The 25,012-nt window shown below is 44.3% G+C and overlaps 1 protein-coding gene across 2 annotated transcripts in view; it reads right to left on the bottom strand.

The window, feature by feature from the left end:
• Nucleotides 1–22,035, bottom strand: part of vapal (VAMP (vesicle-associated membrane protein)-associated protein A, like) — a 73,159-nt gene extending 51,124 nt beyond the window's left edge. For both annotated transcript variants that reach the window (XM_055633948.1, XM_055633949.1), the window contains exon 1: nt 21,896–22,035. In XM_055633948.1, the coding sequence (XP_055489923.1) occupies nt 21,896–21,953 (58 nt within the window). In that variant the 5' untranslated portion in view covers nt 21,954–22,035. The remainder of the gene's footprint in view (nt 1–21,895) is intronic.
• Between the last annotated feature and the right edge of the window lie 2,977 nt (nt 22,036–25,012).

Below are 25,012 nucleotides of genomic sequence, written 5' to 3'. Positions count from 1 at the left end.
CAGTATCAGTCAGAATGAAGCACAATGTTGCTATCTATCTTAACCCAAGGCAGTTATGCCATTTACACACCTAATCCAATACCAGACCTCACAAGCACTCTCCCCATACACCATGTGCGATTAAGTGCTGCAAACACCTCAGTGGACAAGTTCACACCAGGATCCCGACAGACTGCAAGGTCACGATCCGTCTCTGTATACAATGCTACAATTACCTCTTTTTGCACCAATTCCCTTAGTGTCTGAAATGTGTTTCAACACTAAGCAAAGCACCTGTGCATACCTACCATATAACAGCCTTATCTTCATTAATGCTTCAAATGTTCATCGAAATGAACGCACTGAAAAATCCTGGCATAAATGCTAAAAAGTCTCAACAAATGTCTCGCTTGCCACAGAACTCCAAGCAGACTCCAGCAGTAAATTAAAGTAAAGCAGTCAGTAGTAAATCGAAAGAACAACTGAGCCCAATAACATCAGGCCATCTATAATCATGGCCTTGAAATCCATTTGAACTTCTTGTTGAATCAGTCAAAACAGGCAAACGGTTGAGGAAAAAAGAGAATTTAATATATTGGAAAATCGTTTTAACAGGCTTGAAACTCTCAGGTGACAGAAATTATTTTTAGGATTAAAACCTCAAAGTTCAGTGTTCGCATCGTTAAAGACCACAAGATCTGCATACATAATATGGTTCACTAAAGTATTACCAGTCATGCACCCAGTATTACAGGCTTTCAATTGCTTGAACAGATCATCAATTTAAAGAGTAAAAAGGACTGGGGACAAAATTCCCCTGTCTAACACCATTGCTAACCCCAAATGGGGCTGAGACCCTACCTCCCCATTTTACTTGCATAGTCTGGTGGGTATACCAGTAAGCCAGAATTCTCGCAATGTTTTTAGGCACTATTTTTGACTCAATTTAACAAACAGCTTTCATAAACACAATCAAAGACTATGGAAGCATCAATAAAGCACATAAGAATTTATGAGTTTTTACCTCTATATTTGTTTACAATCTCCTTTAGGGCATATATACACGTCAGTGCCATGTTTAGCTTTAAAACCAAACTGGTTATCTGTGGAGTTCAAACTTATTTAACCTATCCAGCAGAATTCTTTCTAGGACCTTTGACAATATGCTGGCTAAAGCTATGGGCCTGTAATTATTTAGGTTGCTTACTTTATTCACCATGGCTCCACGGGGCGGGCGGGGAAAAGAAAGGAAGAGGCGGAAACAGTAGGACTAGAAGGAGAGCTGGGAATAGTGAGGAGGGAGAAGACAAGGGCTATCTAAAATTAGAGAAGTCAATGTTGATACCGCTGGGGTGTAGACTACCCAAGCTGGTCTCCTCACTACATTTACTGCTGGCTCCAGTCGCAAATCTGAGTTTGAGTGATCTGTGCAAGGCATTCATTGATGCTGGAATTCCACTGTGGAAATTGGAAAACAAATCTATCAGAGATTTTTTGGGGAAATACACAGAGGAACATATACCGAGCGAGTCAACATTACGGAAAAATGATGTTGACAGCAACTTCAACGTTATTGTGCAGAAAATTAGAGATGAAGTTGCGTGCAACAAAATATGGATCTCAGTAAACGAGATAACCGATGCTGTGGGGAGATATGTTGCCAATGTGGTCATCTGTATACTGGAGGCAGGTCAACCATCAAAGGAGTATTTGTTGACATCGGAAGTATTGGAGAAGTCAAACAGCTCAACTATTGCTCAGTTGTTTACATCTCCACTTGCTGTACTTTGGCCAGAAGATATAAAACACGAGAATGTTCTTCTGTTTGTGAAGTTTTATTCCCCAAAAAGTTGCATTTGACATGCTTAGCTCAAGGACTTCATAGAATTGCCAAGCACATACGTAGCTCGTTTCAAAATGTCGATCGCCTAGTTTCCAATGTCAAGAAAATCTTCCTCAAAGCACAGTCACATGTGGAGTTGTTCAAGGAAATGGCACCCGAGATTCCGCTACCTCTGCCCTTTTTGACTAGGTGGGGTACATGGCTCTCTGCTGTACTCTACGATACTACAAATTTTGAAAAATTGTTTATTGCTTCTAACTTTGGAACTTCCCACAAGCTATCACTTCCCTTGAGGAACGTGGCAAAACATTAGTGAATAACTTACAGGTTTTCAACAAAGTAACTGACGATGTAGGTAAAGTTCCTGGCGATGTAAGTAAAGATATGCAAGGAAAATGTGAGAGAGTGATTTTAGCTAACAATGATCTTGAAGAAATACAAAACATAGCTAAAGTTCTCAAAGGTAGTTATAATGCACAAGGTATTGACATGAATATAGAGTTTCGGGTATGCCCCAGTGACCTCAGCTGAGGTAGACAGAGGTTTTTCACCTGAAGCTTTTTTAGGTCAATAAATGCCTTTATCGTGCCTTTTTTGTAATTTTATTATCTTTTTTCCTGCCTATTTCAGTGTTTTTTTAGTGCCTAAACATCCTAGCTCCATTTAGGATCAACTGCCTGAAACCTAAAGGTTCCCTTGAATCTTCAATAGCCGGCAATTTAAGTGATACAGGTGCACAACCTTTTATCCGAAATTCCAAATAACGAAAAGCTCCAAATAGCGGACATTTTTTCGGTCCTTGAAGACGTTCACCGAGGGCGGCCCGCAGAGGTGACAGCGGAACCACCTGTCAGTCCACAAAGAAAGGGGAACTAAATCCCCATTCATAAAAGAGAAGGTGAGGGTATATTGCGCGGGAGGGTTAATAATTGACAATCTGCTGCTGCCTGCCGAGTTAAAAAGTTCCCACGGTAGACTCACGATACAGAAGCTGATGGTGTGCAAGGTACGTTTTGTTCTTGGGGTTGCGGATGAGGGGGCGCAGCTCGGGCTGTGACGTCTCCGGCCACCCCTCTGTACAGGAGCTGAGACTGGGAACTGTACCGCCCTTGCAGGTGAACAGGACAGTGGGGTTGTTTGCAGTTGCAGAGGGAGGAGGCAAGGGCAGTACAGTTCACAGTCTCAGCTCCTGTCCAGGGGGGTGGCCGGAGGCGTCAGGACCAACGGGACACTGACTGCAAGCACGGAGATCCCAGAGACTCACAGCCAGCAGCAACTCTAGCCCAGCCCCGCTCCAACTCCAGAGGAACCCGGGTTGCAGATGAGGGGGCGCAGCTCGGGCTGTGGGCGAACTGCCACTTGTCGCTGTAGCGGCCCATCGGGGAGCGGGTTCCTGTTGGTCCTGACGTCTCCGGCCACCCCCCTGGACAGGAGCTGAGAGACGTCAGGACCACCAGAAGCCGCTCCCCGATGGGCCGCTACGGCAACAAGTGGCAGTTCGCCCACAGCCCGAGCTGCTCCCCCTCATCGGGACACCGACCCCCAGGCCCACTGCAAGCACGGAGATCCCAGATCAGCAACTCCAGCCCAGCCCCGATCCAACTCCAGAGGAACACGCTGAAGCTGATGGTGTGCAAGGTACGTCTTGTTCTTGGGGTGGCGCAGCTCGGGCTGTGGGCGAACTGCCACTTGTCGCCGTAGCGGCCCATCGGGGAGCGGATTCCTCTGGAGTTGGAGGGACAGGGAGACACAGCGGCTTTTGAGAATGGTGGGCAATCACATCCAAAGTTCTGCCCACACAGTCAGTACACCTCTCCTACACTTGTCCCCCGCACTAAGATCACCTCGCAGAGAATGATCCCAGCCTAACCCTCCCTATTCTCTCCTATTCTGCAAGAGAAAACTACATTCAAGACTCAAACTCGCGATCGAGTAACTGCCAGGATCGAGGCGCAAACTCGCGACCTTGTGGATATAAGCCGAGCACTCTACCACTGAGCCAGCCGTTAAAATCTACGCTAAAAATCTTCCATTCCAAAAGCCGAAAAATTCAGAATTACGAAAAGTGTCTGGTCCCAAGGCTTTCGGATAAAAGGTTGTGGACCTGTACCTTGCTTTGTTTGCTCTCCTCAAATGCGTCGACTCACTTCCCTTCAGGCTTGCTCATGCAGACTATAACCATCTTTATATTCAAATGCACTGCCAATTTTGGCATTGATCTCTTCCCCACCACCACAGGAACTGCAAATTCCACCAGTTTAAGGCATACCGATCTATATTCACTTTATCTTCCTTTCACTTCCCCCAAAGCAAAGTCACTTTTCTAAAAGCCTGAACGTTCTATTTCCACCCCGACTTAAGAATTTATGATACATTTTATTCAAATGTGAATAAAATACCAGATATGTATGCCTTCACGTGTTTAGGATTTTGCTCTTCCTCCATGCCAAAGTCTGTGTCATCTCCCTCTTTAATGATGATAGATGCAAAATGGTTAGGCTATAATTTGGGCCTAAAAGTGTTTTCTTTTTCCTTTTTTTCTCTTCACATATTTACAGATTAATCTTCTAAAAAAAAACTAGAAGTTGGGCATTTGGCCCATCATGCCTGGTCTGACCAATGGGGGAAAAAAACAGGAACGGGGTACTGATTTTGGATGATCAGCCATGATCATATTGATCAAAGGGTCAAATAGCCTACTCTTGCACCCAGGTTACACAGAAAAGCTGGAGAAACTCAGCGGGTGCAGCAGCATCTATGGAGCGAAGGAAATAGGCAACGTTTCGGGCCGAAACCCTTCTTCAGACTGGGACGTTGCCTATTTCCTTCGCTCCATAGATGCTGCTGCACCCGCTGAGTTTCTCCAGCTTTTCTGTGTAACCTTCGATTCTCCAGCATCTGCAGTTCCCTCTTAAACTACTCTTGCACCCATCTTCTTTGTTTCTATAAGATTAAAATAAATGTTTGCATGGGGACCATTTTCCTGCACTAACCACACACCTTTGATCAATTCAATATCTAAAATATCAATGTTTTATATACTCAATCACTGAGGCTCCAGGTGTCCAAATGCCAGGTTTCCAAATATTCACCAACTTTTTGAAGCTGTGACCTCCCAGACAGGGAAACCATAATTGTTACAGCTTACCTATCAAGCCCCTTAAAAAGTTTCATTATGATCGTTGTTCATTCTTGTAAACCTACAATAAATAATGAGAATGTCAAGGATCAATCAGGAGAACCTTCACACCTCTCTCTCATTCACAAGTGGTACCTTAGGGCTCCACATAATTAAAGCTAAATGTTTCTGTTGTACTCAAATGCTTTTGCTAGACATAACAAAATACCATTTCCCTTTCTAACTCTTTGTTGTACCTACATGCTAACTTTTCAGTAATGAGGGCACCAGAACTTCTAGGTCCCATTGAATACCACCAGTTGTCGGAATTATACAGCACACACACAGGCCATTCGGCACAACATTTCTGTGCCAACCACTCATTTATAGCATTTCAAGTTTTATTCACCCCTCATTACATCAACTTCTCGCAGGTTCTAACACAACTAATCTTCTAACCCATGCATCTTTGACATGTGGGAAGAATCCAGTGCACCAGAGGGAAAATATTTACAGGGACAACATGCAAACTCCATACATCACACCGATGGCCAGATTTGAATCTTGGTCACCACATCCGAGAGGCTACCAGCTGCACCACTGAATATTTCAGTATTTACAACAAAATACTATGTCTTTATTTTATGAATGATCTCATTAAAGGACATATTCTCCACATTATATTCTGTCTGTCATCTTCTTCACCATTCTCTCAGTCCTTACCCCCAGAAGTCCTCGGGCATCCTCTGCACAACCCACATCACCACTTGGCTTTAATTAATAAATTTCATAAATTAATAAAGCCGTCCCCCTCCCCCTCCCACACCGGCCCCCAACAGCCCCGCCTGATGCCGAGCCCCTCCCCAGGCTGCAGGACGCTCCCCCACCGGAAGGTCGCTAAGGGTGGATGGGGGAGGGGTGGTGTTTGTGCACAATCTAGAGACAGCCATCAAGGCTGTGCTACCTGCCGATCACCATCCCCTCACACTCACCCCCTACGACATGTACGTGGCACTGAGTAGGACTAATGCACGTAAGGCTGCTGGCCCTGACGGCATCCCCCGGGCGCGTGCTCAGAGCCTGTGCTGCGCAGCTGACAGACGTCTGGACTGACATCTTCAACCTGTCACTTGCCCAAGCAGTTGTCCCCACTTGCCTTAAAGCCACCTCCATCGTGCCAGTGCCAAAACACTCCACTGCGGCAAGCCTCAACGACTTCCGCCCAGTTGCACTTACCCCCATCATCACCAAGTGCTTCGAGAGGCTGGTCCTGGCACACCTCAAAAGCTGCCTACCCCCCACACTGGATCCCTATCAGTTTGCCTACCGCAAGAACAGGAGTACGGAGGATGCCATCTCAACGGCACTTCACTCCGCCCTCTCCCACCTCGACAACAGAGACACTTATGTAAGAATGCTGTTCATCGATTACAGCTCAGCATTCAACACCATTATTCCATCAAAACTGATCACCAAACTCGGTAACCTGGGCATCGACCCCTCCCTCTGCAACTGGATACTGGACTTTCTAACCAACAGACCCCAGTCTGTGAGGTTAGACAAGCACACCTCTTCAACCCTCACCCTGAACACCGGCGTTCCTCAGGGCTGTGTGCTGAGCCCCCTCCTCTATTCCCTCTTCACCTATGACTGCACACCTGTACATGGTACTAACACCATCATCAAGTATGCAGATGATACAACGGTGATTGGCCTCATCAGCAACAACGATGAGCTGGCCTACAGGGAGGAGGTCCAGCACTTAGCAGCATGGTGCGCTGACAACAACCTGGCCCTTAACTCCAAGAAGACCAAGGAGCTCATTGTAGACTTCAGGAAGTCCAGAGGCGGCACGCACACCCCCATCCACATTAACGGGACGGAGGTGGAACGCGTTTCTAGCTTCAGGTTCCTGGGAGTCAACATCTCCGATGACCTCTCTTGGACCCACAATACCTCTACTCTGATCAAGAAGGCTCATCAGCGTCTCTTCTTCCTGAGGAGACTGAAGAAGGTCCATCTGTCTCCTCAGATCCTGGTGAACTTCTACCGCTGCACCATCGAGAGCATCCTTACCAACTGCATCACAGTATGGTATGGCAACTGCTCTGTCTCCGACCGGAAGGCATTGCAGAGGGTGGTGAAAATTGCCCAACGCATCACCGGTTCCACGCTCCCCTCCATTGAGTCTGTCCAAAGCAAGCGCTGTCTGCGGAGGGCGCTCAGCATCGCCAAGGACTGCTCTCACCCCAACCATGGACTGTTTACCCTCCTACCATCCAGGAGGCGCTACAGGTCTCTCCGTTGCCGAACCAGCAGGTCGAGGAACAGCTTCTTTCCGGCGGCTGTCACTCTACTCAACAATGTACCTCGGTGACTGCCCCCCCCCCCCCCCCCGGACACTTATTATTTTTTTATTCATATCGTTTGCTATGTCGCTCTTCAAGGGAGATGCTAAATGCATTTCGTTGTCTCTGTACTGTACACTGACAATGACAATTAAAATTGAATCTGAATCTGAATCTTTGAGGGGTTGTGGGAAGAATCCAGTGCATTGCGTAGATGGACCAGCCCTCCCGTGTGAGAATGGTACCCAACGGTCCCACTTAGTCCAGCATCCCTCTAAACCTTTCTTATCCATGTGCCATTTTAAATGTATTTTAGATGTTATTGTATCAGCCTCAACAACTTATTCTGGCTGCTTGTTTCACATACCTACCAACATGTTGTCCCGCAGATTCCTAAAAATCTTTCCCCTCTTGTTCTTTATTCCCCTACCCTGGGAAAAACACTATTCATTCCACATATCTATCCCCTCATGATTTTATCCACCCAACAGTACCCTTCGGCCTGCTTCGCTCCAAGGAATGAAATCCCTGTCTGCCCATCCTTTTCATATAGCTCAAGCCCTCAAGTCCTGGCAACATCCTCTTAACTCTTCTCTGCACTCTTTCCAGCTTAAAATCTTGGAATATTTGCTAATTTTGCAGCCATATCTCTACTATATTTGTTAGATTTTAATTATTTATTCCTTTTTGGACTATTAGGTCACCTCTGCTGTTACAAAATGCTATGTGCATATAGATAAAGATCATTCTGTTTTGGCCGTCCTATTTTTCTGTATTACACATAATAGAAGTAGACACTAATTTTGCATACAGTTAGTTACCTGGCTGATATAATGAGCATCTAGATACTTGATATTCTCTTTTATTGAGAACATATTGGTCTGACCCATCAGTGACTCTGCCTCGAATGATTTCAATTGCTCTGGCATGAAATTTACTTTCAAGCAACTACTTCAAATGCACCTCAGCCTGATAAAAGTGCTCTTACTACAATTTATTTTACTCGTCCTGCACATATCAACGCCTACAAATTATGCTGTCAATTATTGGTGCCACATCCATATTAATACAGCATTTGCTACAATCCAATGATAATTCAATTTCCTTAAATCAAATTCCATTCCTTCAAATGAATTGCAGCACTTTCTCTCACGCCTGGAAGATACCAAACCAAATGGAAGATATCAAACCAAAATGGAAACATTTCCAACAGATAGAGTTTAAGAATAGTTAGTACAGATAACATGCTCCACAAAGCCTAAACTGTTCAAAATTCTCAAGACACTAATCCAGATAACTCTGACACCAAGAAAAAAGGAAAAATGTCATTCATCTCATTTCCACACTCCTTGCCATTCCCTCATTTTATTATTTGCCTGTACTTGATATCTTAGCAAGTTGCCCTTTGAGCTTTCTCCTGTTTGCCATATTTCATGAAAGACCATGACTTGAAATGTTAACCGTTTCTCTTTTCACAGATGCTGACTGGCCTGCTGCAAGATCCAGCATTCTCCATTTTCATCTCACTAACATCCTGGCAATAATTCTAATGGGTTCTTTTGAATTAAAACCAGTGATGGATATATTTTCCATGCCCAGGGATACATTAATATTGGTTTATTTAAAAAATAACTAAATTGTTGAAATAAATTGAACATTATCTGTTGTGTAATATCTTGACAGCACACAAAAAACATTTATGCAATGATTACCTAACTTACCATAAAATATTAAGAAAAACAATTATAGCTTTTGCCCGTCAGGGCAGCTTTTTAAGACATAAACCACCAAATGGCAGCACAGTGGCACTGCAATAGAGCTGCTGCCTCGCACCACCAGAGACCCAGGCTCGATCCCTATGGGGCAAAATTTGTACATTCTACTTATGACCCTGTGGGTTTTCTCCGGGTACTCTGGTTTTCTCCTACATTCAAAGGCGTGCAGGTTATTAGGTTAATCCTGTCAATTGCCCATGTGTAGGACACAAAAGTGGGATGAGATAAAACTAGTATACGCATAATTGATGATCAGCGTGGACTCGGTGGGTTGGAGGGCCTATTTCCAAGCTGTATCTCTAAACATAAACAAATCAAAAGTGAGGCCATGTGCTTAAAACAGAAAAGTCTCCTGGCATTGAAAATGTGTCCTTCCTGTGGTAGGCGATGCACAAGATTCTGAATGTGGAGTTTTCTTGTTGTTACATAGGGTTAAGCACACGTTGCTTGGCAACAGCAGGGAGCTGAAACGACCACTTTACAAACAAAAAACAAGTCAAATTAATTCACAGTTACACATTGAAGACAAATAAATACCAGGGCGCAGCAGGTAGTAAGGAAACAACAGGGAACACAAGAGAAGCGGAGATTTGAACATGTACAGGAAGTACCGATAGTGGTATTATTTGTACCCAGTCTTCGCAAAAACATTACAACAACAAAAAGACAGCAGCGTCTTGACCCGAAACGTCAACTGTATCTCATGCTCCACAGATACTGCCTGACCTGCTAAGTTCCTCCAGTAGTTTGGTTTTTGCTATTGATTACAACATCTGCAGTCTTGTGACTCCAAAAGCTAATAAAAGCACTGCTATTAGAGGCAGCAGGTATATTTCTGGCCACTGGACCATAGCAACTAGTTATTTTTCTTTTGCTTCCATATTATATTTGACAAAGTAGATGCAAGCTTTCCTGGAGTAACAAACAGGTTCAATTTTTACATATGTCCACAAGTCCCTATTTTTCACAAGTCTGAAAATAAACAGCAAAAAACTCAATCTGATAACCATACCTCTAGAATATTGTAGACATTCTGGCATCAAAGCATGTAAGGATAAAAACTAAGTGGAGAGAGGAACTAGCGAGCTCTGCCATTCAGGGGAATGCATGTTGCGCGTTTGAATAGTATGGGAGGTTATTTGCGTGTCGGACTTTCCATAAAACAAGCATTTGTAACCGGCGCATCATCTGTTAAAATCTGAATCATCATGGTATCAAAGTTTACATTACCTAGGTTTTTAAACAAAGATCTAGCACTCGAGAGAGAGAGAAAAAAAAGTTTAAAAAAGGGGGGGGGGGGGGGGGGGGGGAGGGAAACCCCAAAAAAACACAACCTGCCCCATGAAACAACCATTGTATAATTGTTCCGTCGGTGCTCCAATATCCCTCTACAATATTATAAACACTTTCAACCAATCCAAATGGAAATATCTTTCCATAAGGAGGCATAACCTATTCTTTTAAGCCCTTGACAGATTAAAGCAGACAACTGATCTTTTATTTGCAAACATCCCTTGCGGTACTAAAATGTTGCAAAAGATTCACATGCTGATTGAGTATAACCAAGTTCCTTAATAAATTGTGACAAAAATAAAAACTGCAATGCACACGTTGGGTCTGAACCAACAGATGACTCTTTCCATTAAAAGCTCCCTGAAGATATACAAATCCTTTCCAATAATCTTGCAGTGTACAAATCGACCACCATCCTATACAAAAATAAAAATGCTGGAGTTAATCAGCAGGTCAGGCAGCATCAGTAGAAGAAATGGATGGACAATGTTCCAAGTCGGACCCACCCCAGTGCCCTCCCATTTCTCCCACTGCCCAGAATACCCTATTCCTTTTCTCTCCTCCGTCCATTCATATCAGATCCCATATTTCCCCTCCCCCTGTCCCGTTCCACCCATATCCCCTCCCTCTGGCTTTACACAAATTGATGGGAATAAATCAGCAGAACAGGCAGCATCTCTGGAGAGAAGAAATGGATGACGTTTCAGGTCAAGACCATACTTCAGATAGCCAGGGAAGAGGGGGTCCAGAGCTATGGAATAGCACGGTATGAAAGCAAGATCAAAGCAGACAGACAAAAAAATGGCCTTACTCTTTTCTTATCTGCCACTTTCTTTTCTCCCCTTTATCTCTCGCCTTTGTCATTATCTCCAACACACTACCAATCCCCCTCCCCATATCCACCTATCACTTGGCAGACTTTGCCCCAACCCCACCTCTCTTTTCCAGCTTTCTCTTCATATTACATCAGTCTGAAGAACAGGCCAGACCCTAAACATCATCCATCCTGGATTATAGTTGGAAAGTGGGGGAATGGGTGCACACCCAGGTGGTGCCCTAGATCAGAGTATTCAGTGGTCATATCACTGGGTTAAAAGCTACATTGATAAATTAGCTGGACAGTAGGCAAACATGCTGCCTGTCCCACTGAGTTCCTCCAGCATTTTGTGTCTACCTTCAATTTAAACCAGCATCTGCAGTTCTTTCTTACACAATAGGCAAGGGTGTAGTTTCCCAGCAAGGTGCAACTAACAATATGCCACACGGATCAATGCAAGATCTTAACCCTTTTCTAAGTTTCATATATATAGGTCCTTCCCAATTTCTGTACAGCCCGTACATATGCATGAGCATTTGGAAGACAGGTGGAATGGATTTGCTTGCTACCACACGGCTGCAGGCATCTTCTGCCATGGGAGAATTTGGTTCCCAGCCAAGGAGAATTTGGTTCCCAGTTACATTACCCAAGTTTCAAGCTGTGTAGGTTACAAACAGTTTACAAGAAAATAACTGCTATATCCTGGAGAGCACCTGTAAATGTCTTGGATGAATACACTGATGGCAAGGTTACTAAATTTGCAACACAATAAGTAGAAAATTTAGTTATGAAGTGAAGGACATAAAAAAAAAAAAAAAATCAACAAAGTCTGACACTCGGTACAATGTAGGAAATGAGATTGCAGGGTGAGAGTCTTGAGACATCAATGATCAGGGCCCTAATGAGGGAATCACAAGACAGTAGAATGCAAGTAATTGAGAAAGCTAAAAAAAGTTTGGGACTTATTAAGGGAACTGAATGCAAAAGGTTACACTTTAGTTTCAGAGGTAAGACCACTTCTGGAGTACTTGCACAGCATTGTGAGGAAATATTATATAATAGAACTGCTCGGATAGTGACTTTTATATAAGTTAGGTAATTTGCAAAACAAAAGCTTAAGATATTCAGAAAATGTCTCCTAATGAAATAAAGTACAATGAAACATACACACAGGGAAAGATGAATCAAAGCATAGAAACTTGAACATGCATAGCTTACTTTATTGTTATTATAACACTGGAGGAAATTGTATTTGATACGACTTTGTGTTGAAGAATGGATAGCTGAATAGGGGCCTCTTCTTAGGCCAGAAGTCAACTGCTCTTTCTATATGGCACATTCTTGAGCTGTGAGGTTTATGCTGAGTTTGAGACAGAATTCAAGGCTGAGAGATAATAGACCCTGTAGTTAGCCTTGGCTATGTTAAATTATAATGAGATTGGGATAAGGGGTAGGATGTATATGAAGGGGAGTAGTTGCTTGGAGAGGAAGAGAATTAGATTGATGGATATGTTTATAGAAAGTCGAAGAAGCAGATGTAATTCTGATGTAATGGTTTGAGTTGTAAATCTCCCTTGTACATGAAATTGGAAATCCAGCTTCCAGATAGCAGGAAAGGGGCTACAAATTAGAATCGAGTTGTATCCTTGCACCAAACACTTATTAATTAAGTGGACAGATTTACGACCCATGTATGCTTGGTTGGGAGATTGGGGGTTTTGAACTTAGAAAATGTAATTCAGAAAACTTATATAATTAATGTTTTAAAAACATAGGTAATAGTATTTCAAACTGTAAAATTGTAGTGAACCAATTTATGAAATGTATTGTCTTAAGTAGGACTGTAAACATTAGACTTTGTTTGGATTTATAGAAATATCTTTCTTCTTGGTATGGAAAGTGTGTATGACTTGTGTGATCATTGTATTCATATGTATCTTATATTTTGAGGAGTGGTATTTGATAATTGAGCCTACTGGGGTTTTGCTGTGTTGAAATTAAATAATTCTAAAACAAAGTTATACCACAGGCAAACGAAGGTTGTAATGAGGTCAGGGAAGGGGGATCATGTGACTGATGTTGTAAATCACCAGAAGGACTAAGATGATTGGTTACTAGCTTGCCATACCCTCTGTATCTGAAATGTCTAATACCTATATAAATGACACGAGTTCTATCAAAGTTACTCCTCTCTGGACCCACCCCAGAGCATCAGCTCTGTGTTGGAAGGTTCAGAGACTAGTCTCAGCTGAATAAAGAATTGATTTCAACAGCTACATGCGTTTGAGTCAAGTTGACTTTAGATTGACAAAAGAACTCAGTTTAACATTTGAGGTCCTAATTTAAAAGATGCAAATACACTATTAGCATTTCCAGAGATTCTGCCTCACCCAAGGCAGGTTTTTGCAGGCCTACGAGCCTGCTAAAAACAGATTTACTAGCCTAATGTTTAGAATGGCCAGACTGTCTTCCAAGGAAAGGTAGGACAGGAGTTTGAAGAGAGGGGACTCGATTACAATGAAGGCAAGGTTCAAAGGGCCTTTATCAGAATGTATACACAAGGAACTGCAGATTCTAGATTATTAAAAAAGACAAAGTGGTGGAATAACGCAGGTCAGGCAGCATCTTGAAGAACATAGATAGGTGACGTTTCTAGTTGGGACCCTTCACAAGGAACTGCAGGTGCTAGCTTACAAAAAAAAAGAAAAAATGGAGTAACAGCGGATGAGGCAGCATTTCTGGACCCGACTCAAAACATCACCGATTCATGGTTTCCAGGCCTGACCCATTGAGATACTACAATACCATGTGTCTTTTTTTTTTGATATAGAGAGATATTTCTTGTTATGGGAGCAAGGGATTCCCCAATTAATAAGAGGAAGTGATTTGTGATTCCGCCTCAAACAAAAACAATATTCTGAAAGCTCTGAAGAAGGGTTTCGGCCCGAAACGTTGCCTATTTCCTTCGCTCCATAGATGCTGCTGCACCCGCTGAGTTTCTCCAGCATTTTTGTGTACCTTCAGAAAGCTCCTCCTAAAAAAGTAGTGAAAGCAGTGCCTTGAATATTCGCAGAGGCAGATAGATCACCCACAAACAAATGAGCATAAGGTTACAGTGTGCAGTGGCAGACTGATTATATGAAATTCCTGTTCAAAATGGGTGGCAAAAAGGACCCCAAATTCAATGTACTGGGAACATACAAAAGCTAAACATAGAGTAGTAGCAGTGTACACAAACTATCCACCCACTACATTTAGTACCTCCAGATCCACCCGTGGTTCCTACAGAGTTCAGTGATCTCAGAACCGAGTTGTACAAGTTACCCTCAATCCTGGGTGACTAACTTAAGAAACTGCAGAGCAAGTTACGGGAAGAAATAAATTGGCCTATTCCCAATTCATGTGTTATTTTCAGAGGATGTGCTGTTCTATAACAGACTGATGACGTGTAAAACAGTATTTCAGCACACTAATTCTGATGACTAAGCAAGTTTGATTTTATTTAACTTGCATGATATTCTGTACATTAATTTATTTCTCCTCTGAAAACAATAGCCAGCTTAGTAATGTATTACTTTGCTCAAATGCCTCAAATTGATGGGCAAGAACACAGGAGGCAGATACAACTCTGCTTAGCTTGCATACAAATGTCATTTCCAATCTTATTTTCTTCTACAATGTGCTGCAATATCCATTTGAAATATTATGAAGCCTCAAAAAGAAAACATGGTTACCCATCTTTTTCCCCCCTCAAACCCATCCTAATTGTTAGTAATCTCATTAGAAAAAACAAGCAATTCTCCAACAAACTGAGGAAAAAGCTGTATAATATGCACTGTATATCAAAGCACGAGCAATAATATGTATTTAATATTTATTATACTTCTTGTAGAATAGCTCATGTGTAAAATGGTTATAAAGTCTTAATGAGTTGAATTAGGCAATCAAGTATTCAGCAAACTGTTTCCGATTATGTGATAGCTTTGGTGAATTTAAAACCCAAGAAAGAAATCTGTCCATGCATAATTTATTTTCTCCCACGTATAAATATTAAGTGTTTAACGGAATACAAACAGTGTGGCCAAATTGTATCTTTAAGTTTACATAATAACATTTACTTACAGAAAATCAACTGTTTACCGAGTCATAACCTAAAGCTGAATTATTAATTTCCAATGTTCATTGATAATAAATGCAGCCAGCAACCAATTTGAATTGATCCAATTTCCAATAACATACTACACAAAAATAACGATCTACAGCTTCAGTGAACTTCAGTCTTCAGTCCCAACCACTCCTGATCTTTGATTGCTCAAATTCAAGGTGATTTACATGTATCATGGACACAATTAGTTTAGTGTTTTTGTACATTCAGTAAAATTCAGAATCAAAGATATGAAATCATTCCATATCCAGTCTCGACCCGAAACGTTGCCCATTTCCTTCGCTACATAGATGCTGCCTCACCCACTGGGTTTCTTCAGCATTTTTGTCTACCCTCTACATCAAATGTTTCCTTAACCCCATCACCTTAACTATTTCTCTCCTCACTACTACCAAGTTCAATGTCTTTTGTCAGTAACTCCCTATGCATGTGGCAAGCTCCTGCACTTCCTCCCAGAAACTAACCAACAAGCTCAGGACAGGTTTCTCAACAATCTTCTGCATGTTCTCATCAGCCTCATCTCATCCAAAAGAGCTATCCCCATTTCCAGATATTTTATTGCAACCACATGATCTCCCAGTGTCTCCACTGCTTATCCACACTGGCTGATATTATAACTGGTTCCCCATTTCAGGTATGTTTCCCTTTCAAACTCAGTCATCAAAATGCCTATATTCCAAATTCCCATTCCTTCACCCAACTTTCCTCTCCAAAGTCTTCAAGAGTTCACTTTTGAATTCTGTGCCCACTTCACAACTTTCTAACTGCTTATTTTTCCAAATCAGATTTCTATCCAAACACCATCACAAAAGTCGCTGGTTAAGTGCCACACATTTCTACTTGTTATCTGCAGTTACTTTAATTTTCTCTGCTGGATTTGGCATGGTTTTCACCATTTTCTTCGAGCACTGCTCAAAATGGATCTAAAGCATTCTCAGCTCTAGATTTGTTTTCTGACCAATTGCCTTTGGCATCCATCTGTAATCGCTCTAATCTAGTTGGTCATCATTCACAAGCACAATAGCAGATTTTGCTATCAAAATAACTAAATGTCACTAACCACAACTAATGCATTACAAGAACAAATGAGCAGGTTAAATGCAAATGTAAAAGAGATGCTGTTATCGTACCACTCCATTACTAGAAAATCTCCCTCATATTTGCATGCACTGAATGTTGCAAAACTGAAGTAAGTAAAAACTTGCCAATGTAACCAATGGTACGATTTTAACCGCATGCCAATTGTTTATTGTCAAATACAATCTGGTATTGAAATTTAACTATATGAATGTAGATTCTCATCCTTTCAGTAGTCAATTGAAGATGGTGACGTTTTAAAAACGATTTAAACTTCTATCACTCTCAATCCAATTTTACTGCACATGGTTTAGCATTAAATGTGTCCTATTTATTTCTTAATCCTTCAATTTATGATATGGAAAATGCAAGGTCATCTACTTGAGCACACAAAACAAAGCAACATTTGAGATTGAAACCAAAGTTATGTTCAAAGAGAACCAAATGCCATTGTACAAAAGTTACTGGATGCCACATTGATGGTTCAGCAGACAATTAGAAAGGCAAATAACAGGCAAGCCTTCATCACAAGGATACATCAACTAACAACGTCCTCTACAGTTGAGCAGAATCTTGCAGAGACGTTTGGCTAGAGCATTACATACAGTTTCGGCCTCCGTAAAAAGGTGGTGCTTACTACTGTTTCACTGAACTAATTCCACAGATAGTAAAACTGAAGAGAGACTGAGTAGAATAAGATAGAGACGAAGGTCTAGAACAACCCAGCAGGTCAGGCAGCATCTCTGGAGAAAATTAACAGGTGCCATTTCAGGTTGGAACCCTTCTTCAGACTGGACCGCTTAGACTAAGTTTGCAGATTAAGCGGGTAGGATATGATTAGACTATGTTTGTATTCTATTTATTATTATCACATGTTCCGAGGTAGTGAAAAACTTTACTTTGCATGCTATCCAAACAGATCAGATATACCATAAATATAATCGTCAACCTCATTCAATAGAGCGAAGGGAAAGGTACAGTGTGCAGAAAATAGTTCTCAGAAAATAAATTTGTCTTATCGAGCCAAAGACACGATTAGAAGTTGTTCATCCAGAGCTGAATACACTTCTTGGCATCTGCATACAATGGTGTCTGTCTTGCACTTCTTGTGCATGGTGGTGGAAAGATTGGTGAAAACAGGGCCGCGACGTGAACGCTCTTTCCTTGACCCCTCTCAGCATTATGGCAAATCAGTTCACTCTTAACATTTAGAAGAATGAAAGAAGGTTATCTCACTAAAACTTTTTTTTACAGGGAAGATTGGAGAGCCTAGAACCAATAATCAGTCACAGAAGATGGGATATGCCATTTACAGCTGAGATTGTGAAATCTCTTCACTCAAGGGGGAATTTTTGAGTAGACCCATTTCAAAGTTCTGTGCAGGTTCAGTTTTTCCAGTGCACTCCAAATGAAGATGGAAAATAACAAGGGAATCATATTACCCTTGTTTCAATATCCTAGATCACTTTACTTAACTGCTTTGTAAGGATTCCTTCTATTGGTTGATATCTCAAAATCAGTTGGGGATAGATATTTACTTGATAAGGGAGGGAGGGAGAGAAAACGGGGAATTACAGACCAGTTAGCCTAACATCGGTAGTGGGGAAACTGCTAGAGTCAGTTATTAAAGATGGGATAGCAGCACATTTGGAAAGTGGTGAAATCATTGGACAAAGTCAGCATGGATTTACGAAAGGTAAATCATGTCTGACGAATCTTATAGAATTTTTCGAGGATGTAACTAGTAGCGTGGATAGGGGAGAACCAGTGGATGTGGTGTATCTGGACTTCCAGAAGGCTTTCGACAAGGTCCCACATAAGAGATTAGTATACAAACTTAAAGCACATGGCATTGGGGGTTCAGTATTGATGTGGATAGAGAACTGGCTGGCAAACAGGAAGCAAAGAGTAAGAGTAAACGGGTCCTTTTCACAATGGCAGGCAGTGACTAGTGGGGTACCGCAAGGCTCAGTACTGGGACCCCAGCTATTTACAATATATATTAATGATCTGGATGAGGGAATTGAAGGCAATATCTCCAAGTTTGCGGATGACACTAAGCTGGGGGGCAGTGTTAGGTGTGAGGAGGATGCTAGGAGACTGCAAGGTGACTTGGATAGGCTGGGTGAGTGGGCAAATGTTTGGCAGATGCAGTTTAATGTGGATAAATGTGAGGTTATCCATTTTGGTGGCAAAAACGGGAAAGCAGATTATTATCTAAACAGTGGCCGATTGGGAAAGGGGGAGATGCAGCGAGACCTGGGTGTCATGGTACACCAGTCATTGAAGGTAGGCATGCAGGTGCAGCAGGCAGTAAAGAAAGCGAATGGCATGTTGGCTTTCATAGCAAGAGGATTTGAGTATAGGAGCAGGGAGGTTCTACTGCAGTTGTATAGGGTCTTGGTGAGACCACACCTGGAGCGTGCAGTTTTGGTCTCCAAATCTGAGGAAGGACATTATTGCCATAGAGGGAGTGCAGAGAAGGTTCACCAGACTGATTCCTGGGATGTCAGGACTGTCTTATGAAGAAAGACTGGATAGACTTGGTTTATATTCTCTAGAATTTAGAAGATTGAGAGGGGATCTTATAGAAACTTACAAAATTCTTAAGGGGTTGGACAGGCTAGATGCAGGAAGATTGTTCCTGATGTTAGGGAAGTCCAGGACAAGGGGTCACAGCTTAAGGATAAGGGGGAAATCCTTTAAAACCGAGATGAGAAGAACTTTTTTCACACAGAGAGTGGTGAATCTCTGGAACTCTCTGCCACAGAGGGTAGTTGAGGCCAGTTCATTGGCTATATTTAAGAGGGAGTTAGATGTGGCCCTTGTGGCCAAGGGGATCAGAGGGTATGGAGAGAAGGCAGGTACGGGATACTGAGTTGGATGATCAGCCATGATCATATTAAATGGCGGTGCAGGCTCGAAGGGCCGAATGGCCTACTCCTGCACCTAATTTCTATGTTTCTATGATGGTGACATGCACAATAGGTAAATTCGTAACCAAAGCTTGAGTGAGTCAAGATACACTTTGGATTAATGCATGTATAATACACACGTCTCTTCAGTGACAAGTCTCTAATCTAAAATTAACAAAGATGTGTAGTTAACAGTTACAAAATCAAGCTGAATCAAGGATACAACAGCAGTGAGCTGGGAAAATAAATTTTCAGTGATATAGCTTTCAAAAATTATACGAGTCCATCGTCTCTTGCTCGAGTTGCAATACTTTGTAAATAAAGATCCGAACCAAAATTATCTCATCTGGTTCCCATCCCAACTGCTTTCCATATTTGTTACATCATCCAAGCAACATAAACTACATGAATGAACTATTCATAACTTTGCCATCGCATCCAATATCCTTTCAATCACAAGGGTTGTTCACAATACATATAATCGCGAAACTTAAACTTTCAAACTCCATGGAGAACTTAAACATTCCAATCATTACCATATTAGCCTCCTACTTTCTGTCCCTTGGTATTAACTGCTTCTTTAAAATATATTCCTTGAACAAGAGATGGCAAGGCAGGGAGTTTCATAAGGAAATTTCAAATTCCAGCAACACAAATCCTGCGTTCCACCACTAATCCTTCTAATAGTGCTTTTATTGTCACGTGTGCAAACACACAGTGAAATTACTTTCGTACATACAGTCCAGTTTAGTGGCAATAGAATTAGAAATATAATTTTAATACAGGTCAAGGTGCACATTTATGTGAAGTCTGCAGTGCTACAATTATCAAACTGTTTAGCCAAATAGTGATTTAAATCACACAAGAGATGCACTCTTAAAATAAATATAAACAAAAGTGTAAAATTTCAAAATTACATAACCGACAGAATAAATATGGGATTAAATAGCTACTAGCAAATCAGCATAAATCTCCTTTGCATCTTTAATATTGATGGGTTTTCTTATCCAAAATTTATAATGTTACACATGACACATATCTTCCCTAACTTTTCCTTCCAAGTTAGTCGCACAAATTTAAACATTAAAACTTAAATCCTGTCTGTAATTAATTTACAAGAGCACAAAATGCGTGTATTGGATCAGTTCTTTGGAATGAAGTCTAGTGATATTGAGAAGAAATATAATCCACCTGGTGTCAAAGGGCATGGATTGCTGCTCAGTTGCGTTTCCAACAGCCTCGTTGGCACTTTGGGCGGAGCTAGGCATTACCATGGTGTACAGTTCATGAGACCACCAGTGTCATGTCTTATTAAGGCAGCCAAATAGACTGTGTAGTACTGAGTTTATCCTCATCAATTAGCCATGGCCCAATTTTGGCATAGCGTCTTGAAAATAAAATTTTGACAAGACTATTTTTACCCTGACCCTACGAAGCCTCCAGACTGTAACACAAACTGTTTCCAGCTTCAGCAGAGAACCTTACTCCATTAAGGCGACCATACTTTAGGCATCCAATCGATTGGCTCGACACACTCCGAGATATTAAGAATATTTTTTCATAAACTGGAAAAGGAAAATCAATCGAAATATTTAAACCTTTAGTATTTCTACCGCGGAGTAGGTGTGATCCCACAAAACATTCACGCAAATAATGCACCAAAATGAATGAACTCTCGCTTATTGTCACCATGCAGTTGCACGGATTTTATTTTCAATAAAGCATTTCAAGGTTGAAATCACCTAGATATTTCCAACACCCCATGGAGATAAATTGAGAGATGGGTCTGGAAATAAAAAGGGGGGGGGGTATTTGTGCAAGAGATGGGTGAAGGACGGGGGTAAATGCACATGGTGTCCCCACTTGTGCCCGCATCACATACGGGCCAGCTCCCCCAAACCCCCAGCTCCCGACAGGCCATCCCGTTGGGGCGGGGAGCGGAGCCCCTCTGGAGCCGGGAGCTCCTGTGTACGAGGCGCCGCGGCGCCGGGCACACGGACTAGGCCCACTCGGCAAGGCCAAAATGGCGGCTCCCGGCGGGACTGAGTCAGAGCCGGCGGCTCACACGCTGGCTGCGGCTCACACGCTGGGGCTGGAGCTGAGGCTGCGGCCCGGGGCTGGAGCTGGAGCTGGAGCTGAGGCCCGGGGCTGGAGCTGGAGCTGAGGCCCTGGGGCTGGAGCTGGAGCTGGAGCTGAGGCCCGGGGCTGGAGCTGAGGCTGGAGCTGGAGCTGAGGCCCGGGGCTGGAGCTGGAGCTGAGGCCCGGGGCTGGAGCTGAGGCTGGAGCTGAGGCCCGGGGCTGGAGCTGAGGCTGGAGCTGAGGCCGGGGCCGGGGCTGGATCTGCGGCCCGGGGCCGGGGCTGGAGCTGCGGCCCGGGCTTGGACAGCACCCCACCCCCCCTCACCCGCCCCCGGCTGTCGGCCGGCAACAAGATAGGAGAAAAGTAATAACAGCTGCAAATAAACGCCAGAGCGACAAGCCCAACGCCGCGAACCGCTCACTAAATGCATTTCACATCATTATAAATAATTTTAAATTATATAAATACAAGTTCGTCGCCGTCACCTTTGAATTTGAGCTCGATGGGCGGTTCTAGTATCAGCACTTGCTCCAGTTTGGCCATTGTCGGCTCACAGGAACACCGAGTTGCTGCCTGATGGCGCCCGACGCTTATTTTATCCGATTTTTTTTCCCACCCTCTTCCCCCTCCCCCTTCCCCCCCCCCCCCTCCCTCTCCCCTCTGCGGGACGTCAGCCCACACCAGCCAGCGTGCGCGCACTCACGCCGCCCCACAGCAGCCAGCGTGCGCGCACTCACGCCGCCCCACACCAGCCAGCGTGCGCGCACTCACGCCGCCCCACACCAGCCAGCGTGCGCGCACTCACGCCGCCCCACACCAGCCAGCGTGCGCGCACTCACACCGCCCCACACCAGCCAGCGTGCGCGCACTCACGCCGCCCCACACCAACCAGCGTGCGCGCACTCACGCCCGCCCCACACCAAACCAGCGTGCGCGCACACTCACGCCGCCCCACACACCAACCAGCGTGCGCGCACTCACACCCGCCCCACCACCAACCAGCGTGCGCGCACTCACACCGCCCCCACACCAGCCAGCGTGCGCGCACTCACGCCGCCCCACACCAACCAGCGTGCGCGCACTCACACACCGCCCCACACCAGCCAGCGTGCGCGCACACTCACGCCGCCCCACACCAGCCAGCGTGCGCGCCCCACACCAGCCAGCGTGCGCGCACTCACGCCGCCCCACACCAGCCAGCGTGCGCGCACTCACGCCGCCCCACACCAGCCAGCGTGCGCGCACTCACGCCGCCCCACACCAACCAGCGTGCGCGCACTCACACCGCCCCACACCAGCCAGCATGCGCGCACTCACACCGCCCCACACCAGCCAGCGCGCACGCACTCACGCCGCCCCACCCCAGCCAGCGTGCGCGCACTCAAGCCGCCCCACAGCAGCCAGCGTGCGCGCACTCACACCGCCCCACACCAGCCAGAGTGCGCGCACTCACGCCGCCCCACACCAGCCAGCGTGCGCGCACTCACGCCGCCCCACACCAGCCAGAGTGCACGCACTCACACCGCCCCACACCAGCCAGAGTGCGCGCACTCAAGCCGCCCCACAGCAGCCAGCGTGCGCGCACTCACGCCGCCCCACACCAGCCAGCGTGCGCGCACTCACGCCGCCCCACACCAGCCAGCGTGCGCGCACTCACACCGCCCCACACCAGCCAGCGTGCGCATTCTCACGTCGTCCCACACCAGCCAGCATGCGCGCACTCGCGCCGCCCCACACCAGCCAGCGTGCGCGCACTCTCGCCGACGCATGTCCCACACCCGCTAGCGTGCACGCACACAATAGACAATAGGTGCAGGAGTAGGCCATTTGGCCCTTCGAGCCAGCACCGGCAGCACACACCACGTCCCGACTCCAAGCCAGCGTGCACACACTCACATCGATCCCCAAACCAAAGATATTATGAAGGTACACAAAATGCTGGAGAAACTCAGCGGGTGCAGCAACATCTATGGAGCGAAGGAAATAGGCAACATTTCGGGCCGAAACTCTTCTTCAAAGATATTATGATCTTTGCCCCAAACCCTCAGCCGAGCATCAGCCCCAGACCCGCGAGCCCACTCGAGTTGGAGCGCGCAGGTGGGTGGATATCCGCCCATACGATGGTTAAACATTTGTGAAATTTCAGAAATGTACAGACTGTATTGAACTATTTGTATAGCCTCCGAAAATGTCGGATGAATTTTTCGCACGATTCACGTATTGTATATATTTATTACTTGAATAAAGTCTATTTTGAAATTTAAAAAAAGGTTAATCATGCATAGTATTAAGGTGAAGGAGAAGCGGGTGCTTTAAACCTCTAGCCTTTGTCACTTCACCCTTCTGCCTGTTAAAGAAGAAGAAGTCTGTCTTTTCAACCTCTTAGGCTTTGGCACTTACTCCAATCATCTCCCCCCCCCCCCCCCCCCCCCCCCCCCATCTGTCTGTCCACCTATCACTTTGAGAGAAAGACACAGTGCTGGAGTAACTTAGCTGGTCAGGCAGCATCTCAGGAGAATGTGGAACAGGAATCAGTCTTAAGAAGGGCCCCAAACCCAAAATATAATCTATTCATATTCTCCATAGATGCTGACCTGCTGGGTTTCTCCAGCACTTTGCATCTTTTTAGTATAAACCAGCATCTGCACTTCCTTGTATCTCTTTATCATTTGCCAGGCTTTGTCCTGACCCATGCCTTTTATTTATGTTTGCTTTGTTGTTACATTTTCCCAGCTAACAATGATCTATTGGGGTCAAGGAAAGAGCGTTCATGTCACGGCCATGTTTCCACCAATCTTTCCACCACCACGCACAAGAAGCACAAGAAACGACAAGACAGACACCATTGTATGCAGATGCTGAGAAGTGTGTTCATCTCTGGCTGAACAACTTCAAATCTTGTGTGTGTACTCGATAAGAAGAAGAAGAGGATCTATTCTACCTTCTCCTTGATCTCCATCCCCTGTATCTCGGTTTCACATCTTACATTTCCTCGTCTCTGATTTTCTCTCTCCCCTGACAATCTGAGAAGGGTCTCGACCCGAAACGTCACCCATTCCTTCTATCCAGAGATGTTGCCAGTCCTGCTGAGTTACTCCAACATTTTGTGTCCATCCATGCCTTTTCCAGCGATCGCCACCCTATCCCAATCAGTCTTAAGATAGATCCAATCCAAAACCATTCCCTCCACAGACACGGCCTGATCCGCTGAGTTACGCCAGTACTTTGTGTTCTCTTTTAAACTCCTTGCAACAAGGAGATTCAGGGGGGAAAATCTTCAAGGAAAGATCATGATGCTCATGACCTACTGTGTTCCGATGAAACGGTCAGATAGCTGAAACATTAACTCAGTGTCCGAAAAAAAAAAACTGAAAATACTGCAATCACCCCTCAGATCAAGCAGAATTTGTGGAAAGAGCAATGGAGTGAAATGTTTAATGTGGAAGATTCTTCATTAGATTTTTAACTCCCAGGGTGAATATACCCACACATTAGGAGCAAGAGATTCTATGGGTCAGGATCTACCTGCATTTGTAAAAGCAAGAGTTTTAGTCAACAAGTATGTTGGATTAATTAGCAAAGAAGGCAAAAGATAACTTCTG

Source organism: Leucoraja erinacea, chromosome 4, assembly GCF_028641065.1.
Source record: "Leucoraja erinacea ecotype New England chromosome 4, Leri_hhj_1, whole genome shotgun sequence".
Classification (NCBI taxonomy): Eukaryota; Metazoa; Chordata; class Chondrichthyes; order Rajiformes; family Rajidae; genus Leucoraja; species Leucoraja erinaceus.
The sequence above is the reverse complement of the archived record's forward strand: the minus strand, read 5'-3'. Positions and strand labels throughout refer to the sequence as shown.